The 25,779-nt window shown below is 41.7% G+C and overlaps 2 protein-coding genes across 4 annotated transcripts in view; one reads left to right on the top strand and one right to left on the bottom strand.

Annotated features, from left to right (window-relative positions):
* Positions 1–12,602, top strand: part of CLGN (calmegin) — a 40,161-nt gene extending 27,559 nt beyond the window's left edge. Inside the window, exons 9-15 of the mRNA XM_006144631.2 lie at positions 1,409–1,522; positions 1,646–1,796; positions 3,725–3,940; positions 5,827–5,952; positions 6,162–6,321; positions 8,193–8,293; positions 12,305–12,602. Of these exons, the coding sequence (XP_006144693.1) occupies positions 1,409–1,522; positions 1,646–1,796; positions 3,725–3,940; positions 5,827–5,952; positions 6,162–6,321; positions 8,193–8,293; positions 12,305–12,385 (949 nt within the window). The 3' untranslated portion in view covers positions 12,386–12,602. The remainder of the gene's footprint in view (positions 1–1,408; positions 1,523–1,645; positions 1,797–3,724; positions 3,941–5,826; positions 5,953–6,161; positions 6,322–8,192; positions 8,294–12,304) is intronic.
* An 8,123-nt stretch (positions 12,603–20,725) lies between these two features.
* The window catches only part of SCOC (short coiled-coil protein), a 44,826-nt gene continuing 39,772 nt past the window's right edge, over positions 20,726–25,779 (bottom strand). For all 3 annotated transcript variants that reach the window (XM_006144633.3, XM_014586321.2, XM_006144632.3), the window contains exons 2-4: positions 22,647–22,718; positions 22,212–22,295; positions 20,726–21,782 (exon numbers count right to left, since the gene is read on the bottom strand). In XM_006144633.3, coding sequence (XP_006144695.1) covers positions 21,640–21,782; positions 22,212–22,295; positions 22,647–22,718 — 299 coding nt within the window. In that variant the 3' untranslated portion in view covers positions 20,726–21,639. The remainder of the gene's footprint in view (positions 21,783–22,211; positions 22,296–22,646; positions 22,719–25,779) is intronic.

Genomic DNA, 25,779 nt, shown 5'->3' with positions numbered 1-25,779 from the left:
AAGCCACCGGGTCCGGGACACGAACCGCGGTCGACTACGTGGGAGTCCAGCGACATAGCCATTACGCTAACTACTGGTCCCAGCCATACATTTTTTACTAGCTGAATATTTGTGTTGTTTCTATTCTGCAAGATTATAAATATTTTTCCAAAATAGAGATATGTGTTCAGTTCCTGAGTCCCCATAGCTTGAATTCAGATGGTGAGAGATGCCTGTATATGTCTCCTTCCATTTACTGAGGTTTTCTTTGCCCTTCAGATATGCTTTGTCATTTCTCCATAAGGACCTTATTACTTTTATTTTTTTACTTTAAAATTTTTAAAAATGTTGCAGGAGAGAGAAACAGATAGAAGGGGTGAAATCACCCCCCAGGGGGGATGGCCACACCACAGTCGCTTCTCCTCCATTCTCCTCTCGGGGTTTTGGGCACGCACGCATACAGGCCCTTTTTTTTTTAAGAACCTTATTATTATTATTATTATTATTATTATTATTATTATTTTGTGGTGTGATTGGGTAACCCTTAATTGTGGTTTTGCTAGGAGATAATGTCTTTTTTGTATTTAATCTACTATATTAACGATCTATGCCTATGTAATAAATTGCTCCAAAATCTAGCAGGTGAGGATGACAAACACTATTTCACAGGGTCAGGGAACTGGGGGAGGCTTAGCAGAGTGGTTCTGGCTCAGGCTGTCTCAGGAGGCAGCAGCTGAGGCAGCAGCCCAGCCACCAGTCAGAGCTGCTGTCATCTTGGTAGGAGGGCCTACTTCCAAACTGCCTCAGTTGACATTTTTTTTTTGGGGGGGGGAGGTTTTTGCCATAGGGTGTATGCACTCGCCAGAAAGACAGAGACAGAGAGACAGGAGTGAGAAATCACCTCCCGGGAGGATGGCCATGCCGCAATCCCTTCTCCTCCATTATCTCGGGATCTTGGGCATGCACGTGCACGTGCCCAGTATGAGTTTAAGCCACCGGGTCCGGGACGTGAACTGCGGTTGACTACGTGGGAGTCCAGCGACATAGCCATTATGCTAACTGCTGGTCCCAACAAGTGTGTTTTTAAGTTATAAATAAAAAGAAACTCAACACATATAGCTTATTATCATTTGTGTTAAGAAAAAAAAAAGAATACATCCATGTGTGCATGGTAGAACACAACAGGAATACATGCAAACATCAGAAAGCTGGCGGGCTTAGGTGAGCGAGACATGGGGAGGGAGGAGCACAGAGACAGGAAGGAAATACTGGGTTGTCTGAAAAGTCACGGTGCATTTTTGCACAGAAAGACGGAAAAAATGTCATGACTTTCTTGACAACTGAATACTTTCATGGTACTTTCTGAATTTTGTAACATGCACTTTGAAGCTTTTCAAAGATTAGTAATGAATCAAAACCATATTTACAGGGATGAAAACGAACCTGCTCAGATAGAAGATTTAAGTGCTACTAAACCTGATGGCTGGCTTGATGATGAACCAAGATTTATCCCGAATCCTAAGGCTGAGAAACCCGACGATTGGTAAGCATTCTCCATCTTCAAAAGTCTATTTGAAATATTCCTTATTTGCTTTTTGTCTCTAGCTCGTATGGTTGGCAGGAGGGGCTTGAGGTTACTATATGTGCTGTGTTCTAATACCCCAAGGAACGAGGACATGGACGGAGAGTGGGAGGCTCCTCATATTCCCAACCCAGCGTGCCAGATTGGATGTGGCGAGTGGAAACCTCCCTTGATAGACAACCCAAAATACAAAGGAATATGGAGACCTCCACTGATCGATAATCCCAACTACCAGGTATTACTCAATATTCTAATTGCTTAGTAAAGTTAAAAATGGTGCGATATTGTCTGTTATGTCTAATTGTTATTTTTCTTTTAGAGAGAGAGAGATTTTTGCTATAGGTCATGTGCGTTTTCCAGAGAGACAGAGAGAGAGACATAGAGACAGGAAGTGAGAAATCACCCCCCACAGGGGATGGTTCACCACAATCCCGTCTCCTCTCAGGATTTTGGGCATACATGCACACGTGTGCAGTGTGAATTTTAAGCCGCTGGGTCTGGGACTCGAACCACGGTATACTACATGGGAGTCCATTGACATAAGCATTATGCCCTCTGCTGGTCTCTCTAATTCTTGATAATATTAACGTTTAGAAATTTGATTTGAAGAATCTGAAGAAGTCAAAGAAAATAGAAACAAATTTGTATTTTATTATAAAAATATAACATTCTTTATTTAATTTTCCAAGAAAATAAAAATTAAAGATAGAAGACAAATCACTTCCTACTGAATTCTTTCCTAATAATCAATTGATGCTCACTTGGGAATAAAGTTCTATTTTAGAAGTAAGGATAAGAAATGAATTCTGGCCAAGATTGGACTCAGGCATTGTAGTACATTTCAGTAATTACTGCCTGTATTTAATCTGCTATTTATTTTTAATGTTATTAAGATTCCAAGTTTCTTTTAATATCAATCAGATATTTTTTGTGTGTGCCTAGCTTTTTATATTAGTAATATCTATTGCATGTTATCCCTTTGGCTCTCTAGTAATTATTCATTGAAATTTTATAACATTACATATATATGTGGCTGCATAGTCTATTATTTATTGTGATATTTCTTTTATTAGAATTATTTTCATTTATCATTATTATTATTCATTTGCTACAGAGCATGAGAGAGAGAGCAAGCGCAAGTCACCAGGTCCAGGGCTCGAACCATGGTCAACCATGCGGGAGTCCAGCGCCTTAACCACCATGCCACTTGCTGGCCCCGATATACTGTGATATTTCTTAATAGCAGTTATCAAAAATTTTGTTTAAGTGCCATAGAGCATGCACACCCACCAGAGAGAAGGAAAGTGAGAAACATGCCCCCAGGGGGATTGCCATGCCATAATTCCTTCACCTCCATTCTCCTCTTGGGATTTTGGACACACATGCATATGTGCCTGGTGTGATTTTTCAGGTCTGGGACTTGAACCATGATTGGCCATGTGGGAGCCTAGCACCTTAACCACCATGCCAAGAATGTTTATTTTGGTCATTTGTTTGTCTGATGTCCGTCTCCCCATTAGACTTGATAAATACAGGAAGCTTGTCTTTCTTGATTATCACCGTACCCCTCGCGTACGACATAGTAAGTGCTTGGCTCAGGAAGGTGTACAGGATGGCAGAGTAGGCTGGTGAGTGGTCATATTGCCAGATTTATTGGATTTGATTGACAGTTTAATCGTGTGAGATCTAAGGGCACTTTTCCATTGAACAGTTGTCCCCAGGTTCAATAGGATTGATTAACGATGCTGTCATGGGTATGTGTTGAATGAAGGGGCTTCAGTTTTGCAGTACAATGATCTTTCTGACTCGGGCAACTTGCACGACACGTTGTCTCAAAAAAACTATGAAATCTAAAAACAAACTGTCTAAAATACTACCACCTGTGAAACTGAATTACATTCCTGTTTGTGTTGGATATCACTGCCATTTTTGTGGAGTTTAAAATCTTTATTATTCATCGAGGACATCGAGGACAGAAAAAGAAGGAACAAGATTTTATTTCACTAATTCATTACTCACTCATGAATTACTTTCAGTTAATTTTTTTTCTTTTTTTTTTCCAGTTAGTATTGCTAATTTTATTCAACAGCCACTACTTCTTGAACAGCATTTATAATGCAGTTACTTTATTTGAAAATGTCTTCAATTATGTTTTTCTTGCAGGGAGTATGGAGTCCTCGAAAAATTCCTAATCCAGATTATTTTGAAGATGATCACCCGTTTCTTCTGACTTCTTTCCGTGCTCTTGGGCTAGAGCTTTGGTCTATGAACTCTGATATCTACTTTGATAATTTCATTATCTGTTCGGAAAAGGAAGTAGCAGATCGCTGGGCCGCAGATGGTTGGGGATTGAAAATAATGATAGCAAAGGCTAACGAGGTAAGGTGCTGACTTCACCCCATTCTAAACCCTAGAGCGACAGAACTGAAGGACTGAGGGTTTTTTGGTGGTTCTGCTTTGAGGGCCTCCCCATGCATGTCCAGGTTGAAATAAAGCCAAATTTCACAGTGAACTCTCTACAACTTAAATTATGCCTTGAAGCACTATTTTAAGTTAGGAATTGATGGAACAGTTGATTTAAAAACCAGACTCTCTCTCTCAAAAAATTATTCACATATGTGTGTGTGTATGTCTATTCATAAACATATGCATGTTTACATACATACATAGCACTTGGTCCTGGCTGTAGGTTATCGCGATGGCCCTTCTAAAGGCAAATAAACATGTAGTAATTACTAAGTGCCAAGAAAATGTACTTGAGTAAGTTTCTTTAAACAGTATTTAGCTTAACTAAATTATGATACAATTTTATTTTAAATTTTGCATAGAAAAATATGTTATGACTTTTCCAACAACCCAACATATATATATATATATATATATATATATGTACACACACACACACATATATATATATACACACACACATATATGTAGAACTGTATATGCACATCTACAACCTCATTTTATTCATTCAGTGATAATAGCTTTGATGGGCTTTAATGTCCACTTACTGTTTGGTTTGTTTGTTTAGCTATATCTATCTATCTATCCATCCATCCATCCATCTATGAGAGGTTTTTGCTATAGGACATGTGCGCTCGCCAGAAAGACAGAGAGAGACAGAGACAGAAAGTGAGATATCACCCCCCCAGGGAGGATGGCCATGCTGCCATCCCTTCTTCTCCATTCTCTTCTTGGGATCTTGGGCATACACGTACACGTGCCCAGTGTGAGATTAAGCCACTGGGTCCAGGACTTGAACCTCAGTTGACTACATGGGAGTCCAGCAACATAGCCATTACACCAACTGCGGGTCCCCATTTACTGTTTATAGACATGAGACTATTTATATTTTTGCCAATATATATATCTTGCCAATTCAATGACTAAGTTTTACACAATCATCTAAATACTATTTATTACTTATTTTAAGTAATTTTCACTTTGAAATGTTGACATCAATAAATTGTGTGCCAGGGTTCTTTTTTTTTTTTTTTTTTGTCTTGTTTTGTTTTGTTTTTCAGATCTTAACACTGTTTAGAAAGTTAAGATAATTATTTTAACAAAATACATCTTGGAGAGTGTATCTGTAAAATCAATTATTGTAAAGAAAAATTTATCTTACTGGGTCATCAGAAAAGTCATGATGCATTTTTGCATAGCAAACCAGAAAAATCCGTCATTACTTTCCTGACGACCCAATGCGTTTGGTTTCTTTGGACACTAGCAAATATTATCCAGAGAGTAGGTAGAAGGATTCTTAACTCTGAAACTTTTTAGAACATTTGATGGTGTTGGCTTTTACTTTAATAAGGGACAGTTTTCTTACTAAAGGTCATATGTGAAACTTCTTTATATAAAAGAGAAAAGCAAAACACAGTAATTCTAAGGTATGATTTTATTAGTCAGTTTTTGGAAGTACAGAATGAATGATCAACAAGTTGGATACTTTTGAACAAATCAAGTAATATATCTAAAAATTCAGTTCTATCCTGAGATTTGCTGAAAATGGAAACAATCCTTTTCCTTGGAGTAGAAGTGTCCCCTTTTAAATAGCACACCTTTTACTACCAAGTCTCGTTCATTGGCGGGTCCTCATTGTTGGACTTTTCAGGATGGAAGGGGGTAAACACGCTTGTGCTTGCGGGTTCATCACTGCCTAATATGAAATGCCTAGCTGTAATAAGACTTCTCGTAGGCTGTAATTCTAAGGACGGGCTATCAAATTTGAATTGCATACTCTATGCTTATTTCTTCTACAGCCTGGCGTCTTTAAACAGTTACTGGCAGCCACTGAAGAACGCCCATGGCTTTGGTGCATTTATTTTGTGACCGCAGGGTTGCCAATAGCATTGATTGCTTTGTTTTGTTGGCCAAGAAGAGCAAAGGTAAAGAAAATGGACTTTCTTCAACTTTTTTTTTTTTCAAATTTCATAATATTTCAGAGTCCTTTGAATCGAACAAGTAATTCTTAAAAGTAACTTTTCTATGCATTTTTAGTGATAGTTCATTGTGTGGATTGTCAGTTCTTGCAAAACCCTTTTTAAAGTGATTGCTTCGTGTTTAGTAAAAATCGGCTTATGTTAAACTACCGCAGAAAAAACATGAAGACACAGAGTATAAAAAAACAGACATATGCAAACCGCAAACTAAGGGAGCACTTGAGCAGGACATGAAGGAAGAGAAGGCAGCCCTGGAGAAACCGGTGGACGTGGAAGAGGAAAAAACGCAAAGCGATGGCGAAGTCCTTGAAAAAGGTAAAACCGTGACAGTGATTTATAATGGGGACCCTGGGCAGAGCTCATAAAGGTGGTACATTATCTTGACGTGTCTAGCCATTTCACTTGCTCATCATAGAATTTATATATCTGAATTTTCAAGAAGAGGTGGCCGGCAAAGGGGAGTGGGCACCCTCTGCCCCGTCGCCCTGTTGGCAGTTTTTGTCTTCTGTCCAGTGCTGAGGCTCTTTGGAGTCTAGCACTTAGGAATCCCTTCGTCTTAGCTTTTTGCAAGGACTGTGCTTGCCTCCAAGAATATAGAGATGGAAGGCGTGTGTCGTGGCCTCCGCAGAGGAAGAGCCAGGTGTAGGGCCAGCGACCACAGCCATGAAGTCAGCACTATGTCTTCCAGGGGCTGTTGTGTATCAGTTCATTGTACATGTTGAATCATTTGATTAATTTCCTAGGATGGCTGATCCTCCGTTCCCTTTCCACCCTATTCTCAACCCTGTAGAGTGATAGAACTGTAGAACTGAGGGGTTTTTGGTGGTGGTTCTTTGATGGCCTCCTATGCATATCCAGGTAAAAATAAAACCAAACTTCACAGTGAACCCTCTACAACTTAAATTATGCTTGGAAGTACTATTTTAATTTAGTAATTGATGGAACAATTGATTTAAAAACCAGACTCTGTCAAAAAAAATTCATATATATGTATGTATGTCTATCCATATATATATGCATATTTACCTATGTAAATACACATATACATATAAATGTGTGTGTCACAATATATATGTATGTATGTCTATCCATATATATGCATATTTACCTATGTATATACACATATACATATAAACGTGTGTGTCACGGTATCTAAAACAACCATTTATACTTAGATCGTAAGTTCTCAGAACCTTATCTTTGTAACTTTGTAGTGCTTACTATATTAAAAACATTTTTTTCTTGGCACTAGCGGGTGTGTATGTTCCCCAGAGAGAGACGGAGAGACAAAGCAAGAGGAGAAATCACACCCTCATGGGGAACAGTCACTCTGCAATCCCTTCTCCTCCATTTCTCCCTCCTTTCAGGATTTTGGGCACATGTGCACACAGACCTGGTGTGTTTCTCAAGCTAGCAGCTTCAGAACTTGAGCCGCATGGTGGACATAAGGGATCTGGCTGCCCCAACCACCAGGGCATGAAATTGGCCCAATATACTGAAATTTTGGTCAGTTTTACATAGATGGCATTTATCTAGCACGCAAATTGAAATGGTTGAGTGTCACAGGCCTTCTTACGGAAGCCACTTTCTTCCACGTGTCCACATCGTCCCAGGTTGTTGATATGGAAATACATGGGAGGGATAAAGTTCAGAAGATTTTCAACTTCGTCTTCCCTAAACACCATATTTAGTGCGATTAGAGATTTTACAGGATATAGTACTAGGGCATATTTAATAGCTCTCAGTAATGATGTTGGCAACGTTGGAGGTCTGGCTAAATGGAATCCAAAGGAGGGTCAGTAACTGAAAAAAGCATGTGACTGTCCACAGGGAACAAGGATAGATAGAGTATATATGTGGTGAGTCAAATGTTGAGACGTGAACACAGGAAAGATGATAATTATTTGGTTTTCATATTACACACAAACTGCTTACGAGTTACTTAAACCTGTCTCTTACTTGAAATATGATTTATTTATAAAATATGGTAAGTTAATGAGTATTTATAATTTTTAAAAAATGTTGAATGGAAAGAACTTTTTGAAAATACTGGACTTTAAATAAATCCCCTTTATTCTATTTAATACTTTTCAGTGGTAACACTCCAATTCATCATTCATTCATTCATTCATCATTCATTACTCTAATCTGTCAAGTCTTTGCCTTTAATGAAATCTGTGTTCTAGAAGAGGAAGCTGAGCCCGAGGAAAAGAGCGAGGAAGAAATAGAAATCATAGAAGGGCAAGAAGAAGGTAATAAGTCAAATAAGTCTGGATCAGAAGATGAGGTAAGCCACTCAAAGAGAAATGAACTTGTTTTTACATGTAATTGTTATAATAAAAATTATTTCAGTAAAAGAAGCAGCCTGGTTTGTAAAAGGAATTTTTGTCCTATTTCTCCCAGTTTCTTTAAATGCCTCCATATTGTTTTTTAAATATATCCATAAAGAAAGCAAGAAAATACTATAATTTATATTCTCTCAATGCCTAGTATGACAGTGTAAGGTAAACCCATGTGTTACAAAATATCAAAATAGGGGAACCAGCAGTTAGCGTAATGGCTATGTCGCTGGCCTCCCACGTAGTCGACTGCGGTTCACGTCCCAGACCCGGTGGCTTAGAACTCACGCCAGGCGCGTGTGCGTGTGTGCCCAAGATCCCAAGAGGAGAATGGAGGAGAAGGGATTGCGGTGTGACCATCCCCCCGGGGGGAGATTTCTCGCTTTCTGTCTCTATATCTCTCTCTGTCTGGCGAGCGCACGTGCCCTATAGTGAAAAACCTCTCAAAAAAAAAAAATATATATATATAGAACCACCCTGTACATCTGTATGACTTGATCATTAAAATATTCTATTGAAAGGTATAATAAGATGATTTGACTATTTAAGAGGTAATTTTTATTATTATAAGATAATTGTCTTTATTTGCTATTATAAAACTTTCTCCTCAATATTTTCTCATCTCTCACTCATTGGGTAGCTGAGGTACTATCTGCCAGGTAGTGTTTCTCTCAGGTCTTTATCTAATGAACTGGATTTTTCCCTCTTATTAACCTGATATGTATATCCCTTTTCATATCCTGATTTAATGGAACTTTCTACAATGCCTTTAATATTTTTAATTAGTAGGACTGGCAGGTGGTGTGGTGATTAAAAGTGCTAGACTCCCACATGGCTGACCATGATTCAAGTCCCAGACCTGGTGGCTTGCTTTCTCACTTTTTGTGTCTCTCTGTCCCTCTCTGGTCAAATGAAAAGAAATGAAGTTAAACAAAATAATTCTTAAAAAAATTTTGGTTAGTTATTATGGACTCAGAAATCCTCTGGAATGTATTATCATTTGAAACCTCAGCTTTCTTTCTATGCCTAGCATAACCCCAAAGGCTGTTTTCTCTATTTCTCAAGTCCTTTAAGAGCTGTGTTGTCTGGCTCTGGAGTCCCCATTCCTACACGTTGTATTCTTCACTACTTCAATGGGGTGAAGGGACAGTTCTGCGTGGCCTATTGCATGCGATGAAGCAAATTTTCTCCTTTATCCGTGTAAAGACACCTTTCAAATGAACAAGTCATTTTGTGTGTTTTCTACAGTTTATTCAACACAAATACTATTAACTGCCCTGAGAGTTTTGTTCCCCCCCCTTTGGTAAGAATTATTTATTTAATTTTATTTATCATTATTATTATTTTTTTTTAATTTGCTACAGGGCACATGTGTTCACTAGAGAGAGACAGAGAGAGGGAGGGAAAGTGAGAAAGCAAGTCACCAGGTCTGGGACTCAAACTGGTCAGCCACATGAGAGTCCAGGGCCTTAGCCACCATCCCACTTGCTGGCCCTGCCCTGTGAGTTTTTAAAGGGACTTTGGGGACCATTATCAAATGCAGGTTGAAATACTCCTTATCCAAATTGTTTGGAACCGGAAGTGCTTAGATTTCAGGTTTTCTTATGTCTCATGTATACGTCATAGACATAGTTTAAAGGTAACATACAGTCTTTTCGTATTGCAGTGTTTAACCGTATGTAACCTGTCACATGATGACAGGTGTAGAATTTTCCACTTGTGGTCACAGCTTTGGATTTTGGAGCATTTGGTATTTTGGAGTTTTGGATGAGTGATGCTCAACCTGTACGAATATCAAATTTAGGCAAAACCAGGTCAAGATCATTTCTTCCACAGTAGAGTTTCAAACAGCTTTTATTTCAGCTTTGTCCTTATTTTAATGCCAGAGGGTGCCTGCGTGCACAGGGCAGAGAGAGAGGATGAGAGAGAGAAGGGGGAGCACCACTCGACAGGCCTTGGGCACACTGCCATCCTTTCTGCCGTTTTTTCATTCTTTCAGGATCCCGAGCGTGCATGCACGCACACACCCAGCACATTCCCGCAGGGGCAACACGGGACTCAGACCGTGGTCGGCCATGTGGGATCCAGCGCTCTCTGCACAGCACTCAGCCCTCACTGTGGGGCCAGCCCTCAGCGGTGACTTTAATGACAATACTTGTAATTATCTTCTGATGTTTTCCAAGTATGTTTTGCTTCACAGAACATAAATATCCTATGTCCGTCTTCCAGTCTTTCAGCCTTCTCATGTTCGGTCAGTCATTTTTATAGTGTAACCTGGAGAAATAGCAACAGGTTCATTTGGTAAAATACCTTCAGCATCTTATTTTGTTCCTAAAGTTAAATTGATGTAAAAACATATTCTGAAAGGATAAGAATGAAGGGAATGAAAACACTCAGACCATGAATTTGTTATTTCATTTTCCTTTCCTCTCCCCTAATTTTTCTGGAAGCTCTAGGCACCAGGGGTTTTGAAAAAGCCTCTGTAAACCTAGCTCAGTAATTCATTACTTACAGAAATATTGTGGGGAACCGTTAGTGGTTTTTACCCTACAATGAAAATATTGCATAACCATGAACGGTGGCATGCAGATTAAGTTCTAACTCATGAAGTAACATCACAAATGAGATTGTCAGTAGTGTTCTTTCCTAGATGCTTATTTGTTAAGTCGGGTTATTCTGAAAATGTGATTGTTCCAAAATGAAACACATCGAAGTCTGTCACCTCCGGGTCAGCTGTGTGAAGTGAGGGGACACGTATGTGATAGTGGTTGGTGATTAACACACCTATCAGGCCAGCCAGGGGCACAGTGGTTAAGGCGCTGGACCCCACATGTCCCCTATGCTTGATCTGGAGGTCATGTCTCAGATCTGGCAGCTGGAGAGAAATGCCGGGTGTATATATGTGTGTGTGCATATGTGTGTGCATGGGTGTGTACGTGTGTGTATGTGTGTGTGCACAGGTGTGTGCATATGTGTGTGCATGGGTGTGTACGTGCGTGTATGTGTGTGTGCACAGGTGTGTGTATATGTGTGTGCATGGGTGTGTACGTGTGTGTATGTGTGTATGCACATGTGTGTGTATGTGTGTGCACGGGTGTGTACGGGTGTGTGTATGTGTGTGTGTGCACGGGTGTGTATGTGTGTGTGTATGTGTGTGTGCACAGGTGTGTACGGGTGTGTGTATGTGTGTGTGTGCACGGGTGTGTATGTGTGTGTGTATGTGTGTGTGCATGCATGCCCCAAATCGTGACAGAATGTAATTGCGGCATGACCTTGCCCCTAGTTGGGTGCTTTCTCACTTTCCTTCTTTCTGTCTCTGTCTCTCTCCAGTGAGTGCACGCACCCTCTGACAAATTTTTATTTTTTAGAGGTTTTTGTCTTGCCAGAAAGAGACAGAGACAGAGAGAGGGCAAGTGAGAAATCACCCCGCCCAGGGGGGATGGCCACGCTGCACTCCCTCCCCCTTCCTTCTCCTCTTGGGATTTTGAGCATGCATGTACATGCGCCTGGTGTGATTTTCAAGCTACTAGCTCCAGGACTGAAAAGGCAGTTGGCCATATGGGAGTTCAGGGCCTCACTCACCACACCACCTACCAGCCCAGGGCCTCACCCACCACACCACACCACATGCAGGCCCAGAGCTTCACCTCACCCACCACACCACCTGCCAGCCCAGGGGCTCACCCACCACACCACCTGTGCCCCACCCCCCCCGCAACCCCAGGGCCTCCCCCACCACCCCCCCTGTGGGCCCAGGGGCTCACCGACCACACCACCTGCCGGCCCAGGGGCTCACCCACCACACCACCTGCCGGCCCAGGGGCTCACCCACCACACCACCTGCTGGCCCCCTAGCAAAAATTTTTTCAAAAGAATGTGTATTTTAGAGAATAAGAAACATAAAATTAAAGCTTTACATATTATACTAAAATAAACATGGTCATGATCCGTTTTTCTAGATGAAAGAAGCAGATGAGAGCACAGGATCCGGAGACGGGCCGGTAAAGACAGTCCGCAAAAGAAGAGTGCGGAAGGACTGAAGTCCGCTCGAGTGCTTCGGACCGGAGAGAGCTGCTTGGCGTTCCACAACCAGGTGCCAGGGCCAACTGGCAGCAGCGCGCACAGCTGTCCCCGACGCTGCGCAACACGACTCCTTCAGACATTTACTTTAGCCCTTCTTTGCAGCGCGAAAAAATGATAACTTTGAAGTTACCTGGTCTTTGAATTTAGAATAAAAGTGGCATGTTACGTATCAGATTTAAGAGCTTAATGTCATTAGCAATTATACTTTTCTGGTAGTTTGGCAGTCGTTTTGGTTTGTGCAGAGTAAAATAATAAGTAGCAGCGTCACCATTGTTGGAAACGAAGCAGGTCCCGAGATTTCCACTTCCATGGCCACAAGGCACTGGAACCCCCAGGGCTATCGTAAACCTGAGGGTGTGTTCTGCTGTGTGGAGCTGAATGCAATAAAGCTTCTGTGTGGTCGGTTTGGTTTTATCAATTAGAAGTGTTGTGTGTGACCCACATTCACCTAGTTTGTGTCAAAGTATAGTGACACTCAATTCACTCAGTTATAGATTCCTTTAAAGAGGTGCATCGTTGGCCCATCTACGGTGGAGCACGCTGCTAGGACGCTGCGTTCCACAGGCCAGGACCTCAGGGAGGCCCACGTTCAATTCCCAGTTCAGCCTGAAGGCTGGGCAGTGGCTGTGCCTGTAATCCCTGCCACTCAGGAGATGGAGGCAAGAAGACCACAAGCTCGAGGCTGCCCTGGACCACATCCTCTGACCCAGTCTGATAGAACAGCGTGGTGCTGCCGCCTGTGGTTCTAGCTGGGAAGCTGAGGCAGGAGGAACATGGCAGCGAGACTCTGTCTTGGAAGGAAAAAAAAAAAAAAGGTGCATCCTTGACAGAAAGTCAACAGATCAGAAACATCAAAGTGTCGTCCGTAAATCACTGGATAATATTGTAGCACATTTTACATTTGAATACGAAGATAATAGGTTTATCCAAAAAGTGGTATATAGATTTTCTAGGTTCTTATCATTGTTTCCCACCAGAGAACTTTACCCCAGACACAGGATTGCTTATTCATACATTGCTCTTGAGAATAAAATGCAAGCATTTCTGTTTTTAGACTTTTTAATATAATTTAATTGTTATTATGATTATTATTATTTTAATTTTCTACAGGGCATATGCACTCACCAGAGAGAGAAACAGAGAGAGAAAAAGAGAAAGCAACCTGCCAGGTCTGGTACGTGAACTGCAGTTGGCCATGTGGAAGTCCAGCGCCTTAACCACCACACCACCTGCTGCTCCAAGTATTTCTGTAAACTATACCCACTTTAACAAACATTATTATTGGGAAGGCTTTAAATTATTATGAAGAGCTTCTAATGGCCCATATCAATCAATTTGTAGCACTTTGTATTTTTACCTTACTTTCTTCCTGTCATCCTCAAACCTCAGTCTTTAACCCCAGCTAATTGTCCATGTGGTAAATAGGGGTGACTATTAGAATTGCTCCTCTTTTCAAAGCAGTTGCCAAAAGTCACAGAACCACAATGTAGCCATGTTGTTCTATTTTAAAATGTTTTTTTTTTTGTTTTTTTTTTTTGTTTTTTTTTTTTGCTATAGGGTGTGTGTGTTCACCAGAGACAGGGAAAGTGAGAAAGCCCTACTCTCCCTTCCCCAGTGGGGATGGCCTTGCCACAGTCCCTCCTCTTCCAGTCCTGTCTTGGGACTTTGCACACGTGCCTGGAGTGTTTTTCAAGCCGCTGGGGTCGGGACTTGAACTGTGCAGTTGGCCATGTAGAATCCAGCTACCTTAGCCACCTGCTCTCCCACCATTTAAAATATTTTTATTTAAGAATTTGTTATGTTTGAGTAACAGGTATAGACCTTTCAGAAGGTCTAAGTCTTTGATACGAAGTAGGCAGAGAACTTGATGCTAGTTGGTAAGGTTTCAGGTTCCTTCTGGGACTTAGACATATCCCTTAAAAAATCCTCCTAAACTTACGTATAAGAAAAGTACCTCTCCAGCTTCCCTTCTCTAAAGAGAGCCAAGCGGAGCCAGGAATATCATATCTCATTTCAATGAATGAATCGGAAATGAGTGCTTCACTCCATTGCTCTGTTCCGAGGCTTCATGGTAGAAAATCCATGTTTACCGACGTGTTAATACACAGTTAACCGTATTTTGTATTTAACACTAACTGAACACGACATGGCTTGCAAGGACTCTGCATTTGGAATGTCTGAATGACTAGACACATTGGCTGATTCTAGATGAGAATACTTTTGAAAGCCAAGAACCACTTCAGGAGATACAGCCCTTCTTAATTTTATGAACCTTGCCTGGTAAGTGTCTTGTGTATGATTTTTTTCCCTAAAGGTTGATTAAAGCTATTTTTACCTTCTTGGTTGTAGATGCTCTTTTTATTTATTTATTTATTTTGGTTAGAGTTTTTGCATATAGCATGTGTGCTCAACAGAGAGAGACAGAAAGGGAAAATGAGAAACTACCACCCAGCAGGGATGGCCATGCCGCAATCCCTTCTCCTCTATTCTCCTCTTGGAATTTTGGGCTGGCATGCTTGCACATTTTCAAGAAACCAGGTCTGGGACTCCAACCTCGGGCAGCCATGTTGGAGTCCAGCACGCCCCCTGCTGGCCCTGTAGATATGTTTTCAAGTGTGGTTAGAGTCCATAAACTTGTGATAAAATTTGAACAACCAATTTTGCCAAGTCACTGTGAATTGCCGAGCACGCACCCTCTGGGGGGGTACCAAGGCTGACGTGTTTTACCAAAATGTAGGCTCTGGTGAATAACATGTTCTAAATCTGTGCGGTGGACAAAACGCCAAGTCTTAATGATCAAATGACTTTTTCCTTTACTTCCATAATCTGACTTTATTGTTTAAAATGACCTAAACCTTACTTTCTCTAATAAAGGAGAAAAGTTAGTGTATTTTTATTTTCTTTATTTTAGTTAGCCTTTTCTAAAGCTTTTAACCTTCTTTTCTGGATTTTTTTTTCCAGATAGCCTTACCTTCATTGATCATTTCTTCGGAAAAGCAGCAAGTTACTAGAATTAGTGGTCCTGGTAGGGTGTCAGTCTACATTTAAAGTAGAAAAATGTAGAATTTTCACCCCAAAAAAATTTTTTGGAGAGGTTTTTGCTATAGAGTGTGTGCTCTTGCCAGAAACACAAAGAGAGCGAGACAGAAAGCGAGAAATCACCCCCCAGGGGGGATGGTCATGCCACAATCCCTTCTCCATTCTCCTCTCGGGATCTTCGGCATGCACGCACACGCGCCCGGCATGCGTTTAACCCACCAGGTCCAGGACTTGAACCACGGTCAACTACAGGGGAGTCCAGCAACATAGCCATTACGCCAACTGCTGGTCCCCCCAAAATGGTTTTGTATTCAGTCAAAACTATTCAATAGACCTTATATAGACCCAGTATAGAGTTGCCAGGAAAGTCATGACACATTTCTTGCATAGAAAATTAGAAAAATACTTGACATCATGACCTTCCTGATGACCTAGTAGTTAAAACATCCTACACCGTAGGTACCTCTGAGCAGGAGTCACGTTCCCAGTTCCGAGTGGTCTTGACAACTACAGTAATCGCCAGTGTTCTTTAGTAATGATGTTGGTTAGATTAACGCAGAAGTAGCCGATGACAGCCACCAGAAGATGGTAACTCAAAATGGGAGAAACAGGTGGAGGGACACAACACGTGATAAAACATGAACACCAATTTTGCTTCACTTTGGACTACGAAATGAATTTTAGAGTCGGCCATTCAACTCTCATTTTTCTTTTAGAAAAGGGATGATCTCAAAAGAGAAACAGATAAGAGATGCAACATCGTTTAACAGCTGGAATGGAATGCTTACGTAAGTTTGGTTACTTTACTACAAAAGGTTTGTTGCCCCCAGTACAATGCCAAAAATCCAAAAAGAAAATCTTTGAAAAGTTTTCTTCATCAGTTTGGGGCCAAAACTCACTCTGCAGTCAAACCTGATCTCCCTAGCAGCCAGCCATATGTGTTAATGCCAAGTGTGTGTGTGAGGGGGAAATTATATATATATACATAGAGAGAGAGAGAGATAGCTAGAGATATAGTGTGTGTGTGTGTGTGTGTGTGCATTTTCTCCTACTTAGTATTAACATTTATAGATTTTATGCATAAATGTTACTGTGTTTGATTACAGATGTTGCCCTAAATCATTTTGGTGTGAGTTATACTTTGTAAAATCTGAAAAGTTCCAATTTCCAAGCCACCTGGGCCCACACATCCCACATAAGGGCTGTGATCTGTAGTGACCTACTGCGAATCCAAACGGAATACCAACGGGGTGGACTGGGGTGGGGGGGGAGTGTCAGTGTCAGTACTGAGGGAAGTCCTGCTGGAGAAAAGGGGTGTCCTTGGCCTGGGACACTGCAATGAAATGCCATAAACTGGGTGGCTTTAAAACAACCCATTTCTCACCATTTGTAGGCTGAGATCTGGGATGGGGTGCCAGTGTAGTCAGGCTCTGGAGCAGCCCGCCTCCGGGAGCAGACCGCTGTCTTCTCGCTGTCCTCCAGGGCAGAACGAGAGCAAGACTGAGCTCTCTGGGGTCCCTGCTACAAGGGGACATATCCCATCATGAGGGCTCGTGACCTAATTATCTCCCAATGTCATCGCACTGGGGACTAGGACTTCGACACAGGAATTTGGGGAGGACACGCTCAGTCCATAACAAGGTTTTCCCTGCCAGTCACCATTCCACCAGCGTGGAGGCCTAGAAAGTAGGACAGAAAACATTACTGACATCTGTTAGTACAGGGGGAGGCTGTTCAGGACTCCTGCAATAGGGGACAGAAATCCGACTCTGCTCCGACTACATCCAACATGGCTGGGGATTTAGAATGAGCAGAGCAAGAGGGTCTGTTCATTACAGAATACTAAGTGAAGACATCAACAGTACAGGGATTTTTTTTAAAAAACAATTTTATTTAACTTTATTTTTAATGTGACTACAGAGGGACACATTAAAGAGAGGGAACATGAGAAAGCGAGCCACCAGGTTCAGGACTTGAACTATGGTTGGCCATGTGGGAGTCCAGCATCCTTAACCACCACACCACCTGACAGCCCTCATACAGGAATTCTTGTTGAAGATTCTTGCTGAAGGCAGGAGAGGGTGATCACATATCCAGGGTGGGGAATGACAAATTCGGTTGGTTACCAAGGGAGATGAGATATCGAGGGTGGGAGATTAAGGTTATTTTTGCAGTGTTCTTGTCAAAACTGGAGTTGGCAGGCTGGAGACAGGGCCCAAGGGTGCAGCCTCGTTGAAAAGAGGGCCCAGAGGAGGCCGTCTACAATCCAGTCATGGAGAATCTTCGTCAGAAGCTGACCCAGTCCCTGTGCGTATTGCTCGCCACCAATACTTCTAACACAGACTTGGAGAGCCTGAGATGAGGCCCTGCCTTCACGGAAACTAAAACTGTATGCACTGGCCTGCCGCTCGTATAAGCGGATGGAGCAGATTCCAGGCACCTCTCTCACCTGCTCAGCTGACAGTTCTGATAGCTAGAAAAAGGCAAAGTGTCAAGTGAAGGGGCTGTTAATGATTTTGTAAGGTATAAAAAAGATGTACCTATTTCTAAGCAGAAATGGGAGGGAATTGAAAAGTTCTGATAATAGGATCCTTGCAAGATCAGAAAGGTGAATTGCTTCTAAGCCCTGAATAGCAGAAAAGGCTCAAATTTATTTTTGAGGTGTGGGAGGTGGAGGGGAGGCCCATTAAGACTCCTCTGCCAGCTGTCAATGGCAGGAACCCAGTCCTGCAGCAGTAACCTGGGTATGGCGTCCCGGTACAGTTGGTCTCAAGACAGCGTCCGTTAAAGAAAGGTAGAGTCACATAAGAAAAGCTAGCAAGCATGCTTTGAGAACTGGGCCTAGAACAGAGCATGGTTGTGATTCCTGGCACAGGGAACCAGGAGCAAGGGGGAGGGGGGCTGTGGATAGAAAGTTACTAAACGAAGGGACCAGCAGATGGTGTAATGGTTTACATTGCTGGACTCCCACATAGGCGACTGTGGTTTGAGTACCAGACCTGGAGGCTTAAAACTCATGTCGGGCACATGTGCATGCATGCCCAAAATCCTGAGAGGAGAATAGAGAAAGGATTGCGATATGGTCATCACCCTGGGGAGTGATTTCTCAGTTTCTGTCTCTCTGGTGAACGCACACACTCTATAGAAAAAAAATCTCTTTTGGGGAAAAAAGAAAAAGAAAATTACTAAGTGGAGGCATGAGCAGTAGGGGGATAAAAGGACTGAGTTCTTGAGGGAATGGCACTGCAGAAGAAACATGCACTTGGCCTTAAAGCAATGGCACCAAGCTCACACCAGCAAGAAGTACTGTTTTCACAACTCCCAGCCTCCGCTTTTGCAGTAGCCAGGGGGAGGAAGGAATGAGCGGGAATCTACAGAGGTTGATAAACAAGCCCCAGAGATGAGAATCAGCGTCTCATCAAGAAGTTGCTCCACTATTTGGGACAAAATCTTTACGAGGTTCCCCAGAGCATTCCACAATTGCTTTGAGTCTGTTTCCCTTTATTCCATTTTCCAAATCGAGTTTTTATTTGGTTATCCTGTCCCACTACATTATAAATGGGCAGGGGCAAGGGTGAGAGTGAGTCATTTGCCTATCAGCTTTAGGGCTGTCAGACTATTAAAGCTTCACCTAAATGAATGTGCCTTCATAGAGAGCCTGGATTTGGAGCTGTGTGAGTAACTGGAAGAGAAGAGGCTGACTGCTCTAAGTGAGGGAAGAGAGTTGTGCAGATACTTAGTAGCAAGGGAAAAGGGGTGGTGGCCAAGGCTGCTAGTGGCCACTAAAATCCTTTAACTGCTTTTGTAGTAATACATTTGTAGCAATACATTTGTAGCTGGATAGGGCTTCTCAGTCAGGAGCTACATTTCTGTTACTCTTGCATCTGGATGCAACAAAGTCTCCACACTAATGGAATGTGAGACCTCTCATGAAATCTTCCATCTGTGAACTTCCTTGCTCTTTCTTGTAAATGAGATGGGAACTAGGGACTTGGAAGCCATGGTTGAAAATGGCAGCCATGTCCAACCCAAGTCCCTAAATAAATCCCCAAATCAATAAAGCCTGTTAGCCTGCAATGCTGACCTCAGAGCCATGGGTGGGGAGAAACTCTTCTGTATTATTTTATATTCATTATCACCAGGGTCTCTGGTTTGGGTAGTTTAGCCTACCCTAAAAAAATACAATCTCTTGGCCCTTAAAGATCTTGGATTCTTTATTTTTTTAAAAATTAATGTATAATAACCTGTAATATTTACATTAACAAAATATTATTCTCCTAAAAAGTAACTGGGTACTTAAGATGAAACAACCCTAGACATAGCAGGACATTTACTTCATTGGCTTAGGCAACCATATCAAAACACATACAGATGGGGGCCAGCAGTTGGCATAATGGCTATAATGCTGGACTCCCATGTAGTTGACTGCAGTTCAAGTCCCGGACCTGGTGGCTTAAACTCACACCGGGCGCGTGTGCGTCCATGCCCAAGATCCCGAGAAGAGAATGGAGGAGAAGGGATTGTGGCGTGGCCATCCCCTGTGGGGGTGATTTCTCGCTTTCTGTCTCTGTCTCTTTCTGGTGAGTGCACGCACCCTATAGCAAACACCTCTCCAAAACAAAAACAAAAAATAAACAAAAAAGCACGCATACAATTTCTGAAACAATTTTTTATTAAACATCAAAGCAGAACTGCAACACAAGTTTACATGTTTGTAAATTAGATCACGAAAGGGATGCAAAACGTTTGCAGTATAACATATTCATACAGCTAAAATCATTCATCAAAGTGTACACCAATTCATAAGATTATTCCATGATTAAAAGTAGCCTAAATCTAATAACCATAAGTTATTATTGTTAATATTATTACTGGATCTCTTTTCCTATTATAGTATCTTACCATTACTTCTGATATTGATTCCCTTATGGAATGGAATTGACAAACTAAATTTAAAAAAAAGAAAATGTTAAAGGATGACTAAAACTCTGCAAACCAAGAAGAGTTTACAGAACATTCTGGGAGAAGAGGTGCGATAAAATACTGAGGAATATTATCCATTAGTATACAGTACATATAAAGCTCTCCCATTCGGTTCATGATTCTGATACTAACACACTCTTAAAATCTTTTGCAAAAGTTGATCTGCTGGGTACAAATAAATCTTGAGAACCAAATTCTTTGTAACTGCTCTCTTCCAGATGTGGCTTACGAACTACCGGTCAAATGTAGTGTATATATATGTGTGTGTGTATATTCCCCAGAAGATCTGCTCTGTGCCAAGGAAAACACGCATCTGGAGTGAAGACATTTGGAGCTGGTTACTGCTGTTTACCAAGTACTTTTCTACCCTATTTTGATTCATCCTCAGGACTTCTGTTTTAAACACACATAGCAAGAACTCATATCCAAACTATCTTTTCAGACACCAAGTGAGTTATTTTGTGCAAAAGAAAGTTTTTAATAACAAAACTTTAACGATTCAGTGTCAAAAGAATTCATTTTTATAGCCTCCATCTGTTTTCAACTGATCAAAGAGAAACCAGCCAGACTGTCTCAGTACTAAACATCACAAATGGCAAGTCCTAGTTGAGAGAGAATCTTATCTTGGTTAAGTTTCAACAGTTAAAGTTCAGATTACTTTCATAGATGATGAACTATTAAAATGACTTTCACAAATGTGAAACCATTTTTTTTTTTCCTTAAGGGAAAAAAGAAATGAGAAGGGAGAGGCCAACGGAGAAGAGGCACGCAACGGTGGACAGGGTACGTAAAAGCTGTGTGTTCAGTACATGATTTGGTCACTTTTTCACAACATGGTTATTTTCTTCTATCTCTTACTAAGTCTAGAATAAAAGACAGCGCTAATCCTATAAACCGAAGCAAATTTGCTAAAACAGTCATCGAGTTTCATAAATATATGCAGTTCTAGTTATAAAGTCTCTACAATACATCTGCACGTTTTCATAGACTAACGGAATACACAAAGTCAAGAATGTCTCCTGTTATGCTGTTAATTCTGCCTAGATCTGACATTATCTTCATAAATATTCAATGAAGCCACAAACAAAAGGACTTTCACTTTTGGAATCTATCCAAATTGGAAAGGAAAAAAGAAAAGAAAGAAAAAAAAACCAGCAGCGATTTCATAAAACAGGAGGGAAACCAGTCCCTACTTTCTTTTGCTTTTTGTGTCAGTTGTTTGAAAAACACTAGAAGCCGACATGAGGTTCTCTATATACTGTCCGAGAACTTGGTTTTCTGATTTTAGCTTCAGATTTTCTTCCTTAACGGCATCTACTCTTGCAGACAGATCTACATATAAGATAAAGATGTCCATTGTCAATACAATGACGGCAAAGGCTCCATATCACAAAATACTTCAGAGTCATTCTTAAAAGAGATACCACCGTCCCGACATTTTGTTTGTTTTAAGATGCAGGTTACTTTGAAGAAGTTCAATAAAGTAATCTGAATGAAAATCAGTAGGCAACAATTCTTAAGAGATTTCACATTAGGCTAAATGTTGTTCTTTGTCAACAGCATGTATGTTGAGTAACTCTTAAAGTGGTTATTTAGAAAAAAGACGTCATTTAAAAATATAAATACTATGAATGAGGGAATGGCACTGCTGAAGAAACGTGAACTTGGCCTTAAAGCATTAACGCCAAAAGTGGGAACATAAATGCTTACAATTCCAATTAATTGCATGCCATCCAAGAAGACTACAACATGCAAGCTAACCTTCAAGCGTGTGTTGCAGTTCCAACACTTGGTTGATAAGTCGCGTTTTTTCCTCCAGCTCCACCTGATTTTCAGCATCCACTGCTGTAATAAAACGGTTCAAATTTACCATGAATTACTACCAGGTACCATTTGTGTAGTGCAGCATAGAACGCTCTATATTCACGATTCCACTGGACGCTGCAAGAGCTCTGTGAAGGAGTTACATCCCACACTGCAGACGACACTGAGGAGGCGAAAGTGACCCGCCAATGCCTCACAGTGAAGGAACGGGAGCTGCCTTGGGTCCTTTCCAAAATTAGATGGGATATAAATGAGTAAATTAGCCAAGATTCAGGTTTTCTAAATACCAATCCTCTCTCGTTTCCATTGCTTAATAAAGCAAGAGCATCCAAAAAAACCAGGGACATACGAAAAAGAAAATGAAGAACATACCATCCATGTCAGCGTTCATCATCTTGGTGAACAACCTTCTGGGCCTCCGATACAAACTTCTCGATGAATGATCTGCAGTTTAAAACAAAGTTACAACATAGGCACATACAGCGAACTGATGGGCTCAAGATTCAAACCATAGACGGCCAGGTGCGACACGGCTCCCTAACCACTGGGCTATGGGACCAGCCGCATCCGCTCTTTCAGCAGTATTTGCTGACTACCTCCTACACCCAAGATATCGTTATGTGCCCAGACGGCTGCACAGCGGAACCAGACCTAGTAACAAGGATGTCTACAGACTGGAACCAGAGTCGCAGTCGGGGTGTCTGTAGGCCGCGCAGCTCTCAGCCTCAGTTATTACTCGCAGTGCATTTCAGATGCTAGCATGACTGCGGAAATAAGAGTGCTCGTGTACTTACATATAAACTACTCTTCAAGTAAGACGTAGCTTAGTCTAAGAAATCAAGGATGTTAAACATCCTCCCAGGCCCGCCGTGGTGACACATACACAGCACCGCTGCCTGAGAGACCAGAAGCCGCATGGGGCCCAGGTGTGGTTCCTGGAACTTCGGCCTCCGGGCACAGTGGCACAAGCCTGTCATCCTGTCCAACTGACATACAAGTAACTTCATAATGCTTAATAAGCCTACCACTGTACTTCAGAAAAAGCATTTATTACGTAGATGTCTACATAAATACAAAAAGACTGACATGCTACCTTTTTTTTCCCAAAAAATTCCTTTTCTAAAGTTATTCAACCAATATAGTATTTGAAGACCATGCTTCAAAAATTCTTCCTCTCCATTTGATCAACCTGTCTCCTTATAACTGAAGAGAAAGAATGTGAGAAGTGAAAAACTTGGCTTGACACTTCCCTGAGAGAAGAACACACTTTTTTAAAAAAAGAATTCTAAAATATTTTGTTATTATTTATTTATTATTAATTGTTAGCTTGATGAGAGAAAGAGAGGGAAAAAAAAGAGACAGAGAAAGTGAGAAAGCAAGTCACCTGGTCCAGGACTCGAACCACAGTCAACCATGTGGGAATCCAGTACCTTACCCACACCACCTGCCAGCCCCAGAGAAGAGCACACTTCTAACAAGTCACCCTCACTTTTCATCCATTTCAACCACTGATCAGGCTAAAGGAGGCCTGGGGGAGATGAGAGAGACAGAGCCAAAAGCCAAGTCAGTGGTCTTGGGAGCCCTCGGGGACAGTAAGCTGAGCTGCGCTCGCTAAGGCACACACAGCGCTTCACAGTCCTAGGTGCAGGGTCTTTGCACAGTACAAGACAGAATTTTCACCCCGCTGAGAGGAGTCGGCAGTTACAGAAGCCAGAACAACAGTAACCACGAAATCGATACGTGATCTGAAATCAGATGAGTTCTTCTTTTCCTTGTGTCTTACTCTCACACTAAAATAAACCCAACAAGTCTCCTGGAGAAGCCACGTGTTCCAAACTGACCGACGTGGTAGATGAGGAGTCCGTTTCCAAAATGGTGGTCACATATAACCGAAACAATAGAAAACCTATGCTAACAAGTAGTTTAGACTTTATCTGGAAAAAAAAAAAGAAAGGAGAAAAAAACCCAGAAAAACAGACTAGACAGGGCTTATTAGTGGGAAGATAATATTTAAAAAACATATTCAAAACTGAGGTGGGGCCAGGAGCACAAAGCGATGGCACCAGGCAGTGATACAGGACAAACGCCACAAGCTGAAAGCACCATTCACACCATTGTCTATGTAGGACTGCCCCGAGGGTCACGTAGCGCAGAGCTGCCCAGGTACCCGTGGCACCCCCTGCAGAAGGGCATCACTCGTGAATAAAATGGACCAGACCGTGGCCCGTGGCCTCTCCATGACAATAAAACACAAACATGAACTGTGATGTGATTAAACATAGTGGCCTCAAAATGCAACTACGGTATGTATTCGGCCTGTCGGTGCAGAGTAAAATACTGGTTTATTTCACACATGAGATCAAAAAGTTTGATCAGCTCTTTAGGTCAAAGTACTTTAGACACGGATTTCCTTTTTTCAAGATAGGATCAATCTTCAAACAGCATAGCAACTATATTAGCATATTACTATGCCATAATAAAGGTATTTGAAACAAGGTTTCAACTATAAAACTATTTTACTTATGGTTGCTCTTATATCCATCCAATTCCAATGTCATATGTGCTACTGAGAGATCATTTCAACTGCTCCTGCATAGAAGTCTGGAAGCTGCCTGCGGGCCCAGGCAAATCGGACATGAGCAGAGAATTGAGACTGAAGCATCTCAGGTGCGGGAACGCTGAAAGAATTTGGGGTGCTGAGGTTACCGTGTCTGTCTTAGTCCTCCTGGGCTCCACAACTGACATGGTGCTCTGAGATCCTTCAGTTCTGACCTCTGCGTAGGTCAGCTCTCTAAAACGTTTCTCAAAAATCAGTAAATTAGGCTGCCCCTCCATATCTAGCCTTGGTTACTGGATGACGATCTAGAATTATTTTTGGGCATGTAAGTCCCTGAAGCAGAAGGGACAGAGACAATAATGATCGCGAAGTGTGGCAAGCATTGAAATCAATCCACTTGATTTAATGATCTCCGAGGTCCACACACCCAACTACGAGCAGAGGCTACCGTCTGACCAAGTACTCGCACCTTCTTCCAAGCGCCTGTAAGGGCACTCCGACATCCCTCTTCCCAAGGGGCAGTTTGGCACAATGGTTAAGAACATGGACTCAGATTCAAACCGTACTCAAATCATATTCAAACCCTAGGTCTGCTATCAATATTTATAAACTCTGGAACCCTGGGGAAGTTTAACATTTCAGTCTCAATTTTCTTCTCTCAGAAATGAAGATAATAACGGTAAGTACTTCGTAAGTTTGCTGTAAGAATTTTTTTTCTTTTCTTTGTTGAGAGAGATTTTTGCTATGAGGTTTGTGCACTCACTGGACAGAAAGAGAGACAGAAAACAAGAAATCATGCCCCAGGAAGATGGCCATGCTGCAATACTTTCTCCTCCATTCTCCTCTTGGGAGCTTGGGCATGCAACACACACGTGCCTGGTATGAGTTTTAGGTCCTGAGGTCTGGGACTTGAACCACAGTTGACTATGTGGGATCCCAGCGACATAA

This window comes from Tupaia chinensis, unplaced genomic scaffold (genome assembly GCF_000334495.1).
Source record: "Tupaia chinensis unplaced genomic scaffold, TupChi_1.0 Scaffold000127_2, whole genome shotgun sequence".
Taxonomy (NCBI): Eukaryota; Metazoa; Chordata; class Mammalia; order Scandentia; family Tupaiidae; genus Tupaia; species Tupaia belangeri.
Note: the sequence above shows the minus strand (reverse complement) of the source record. Positions and strands in the feature narration are given on the sequence as shown.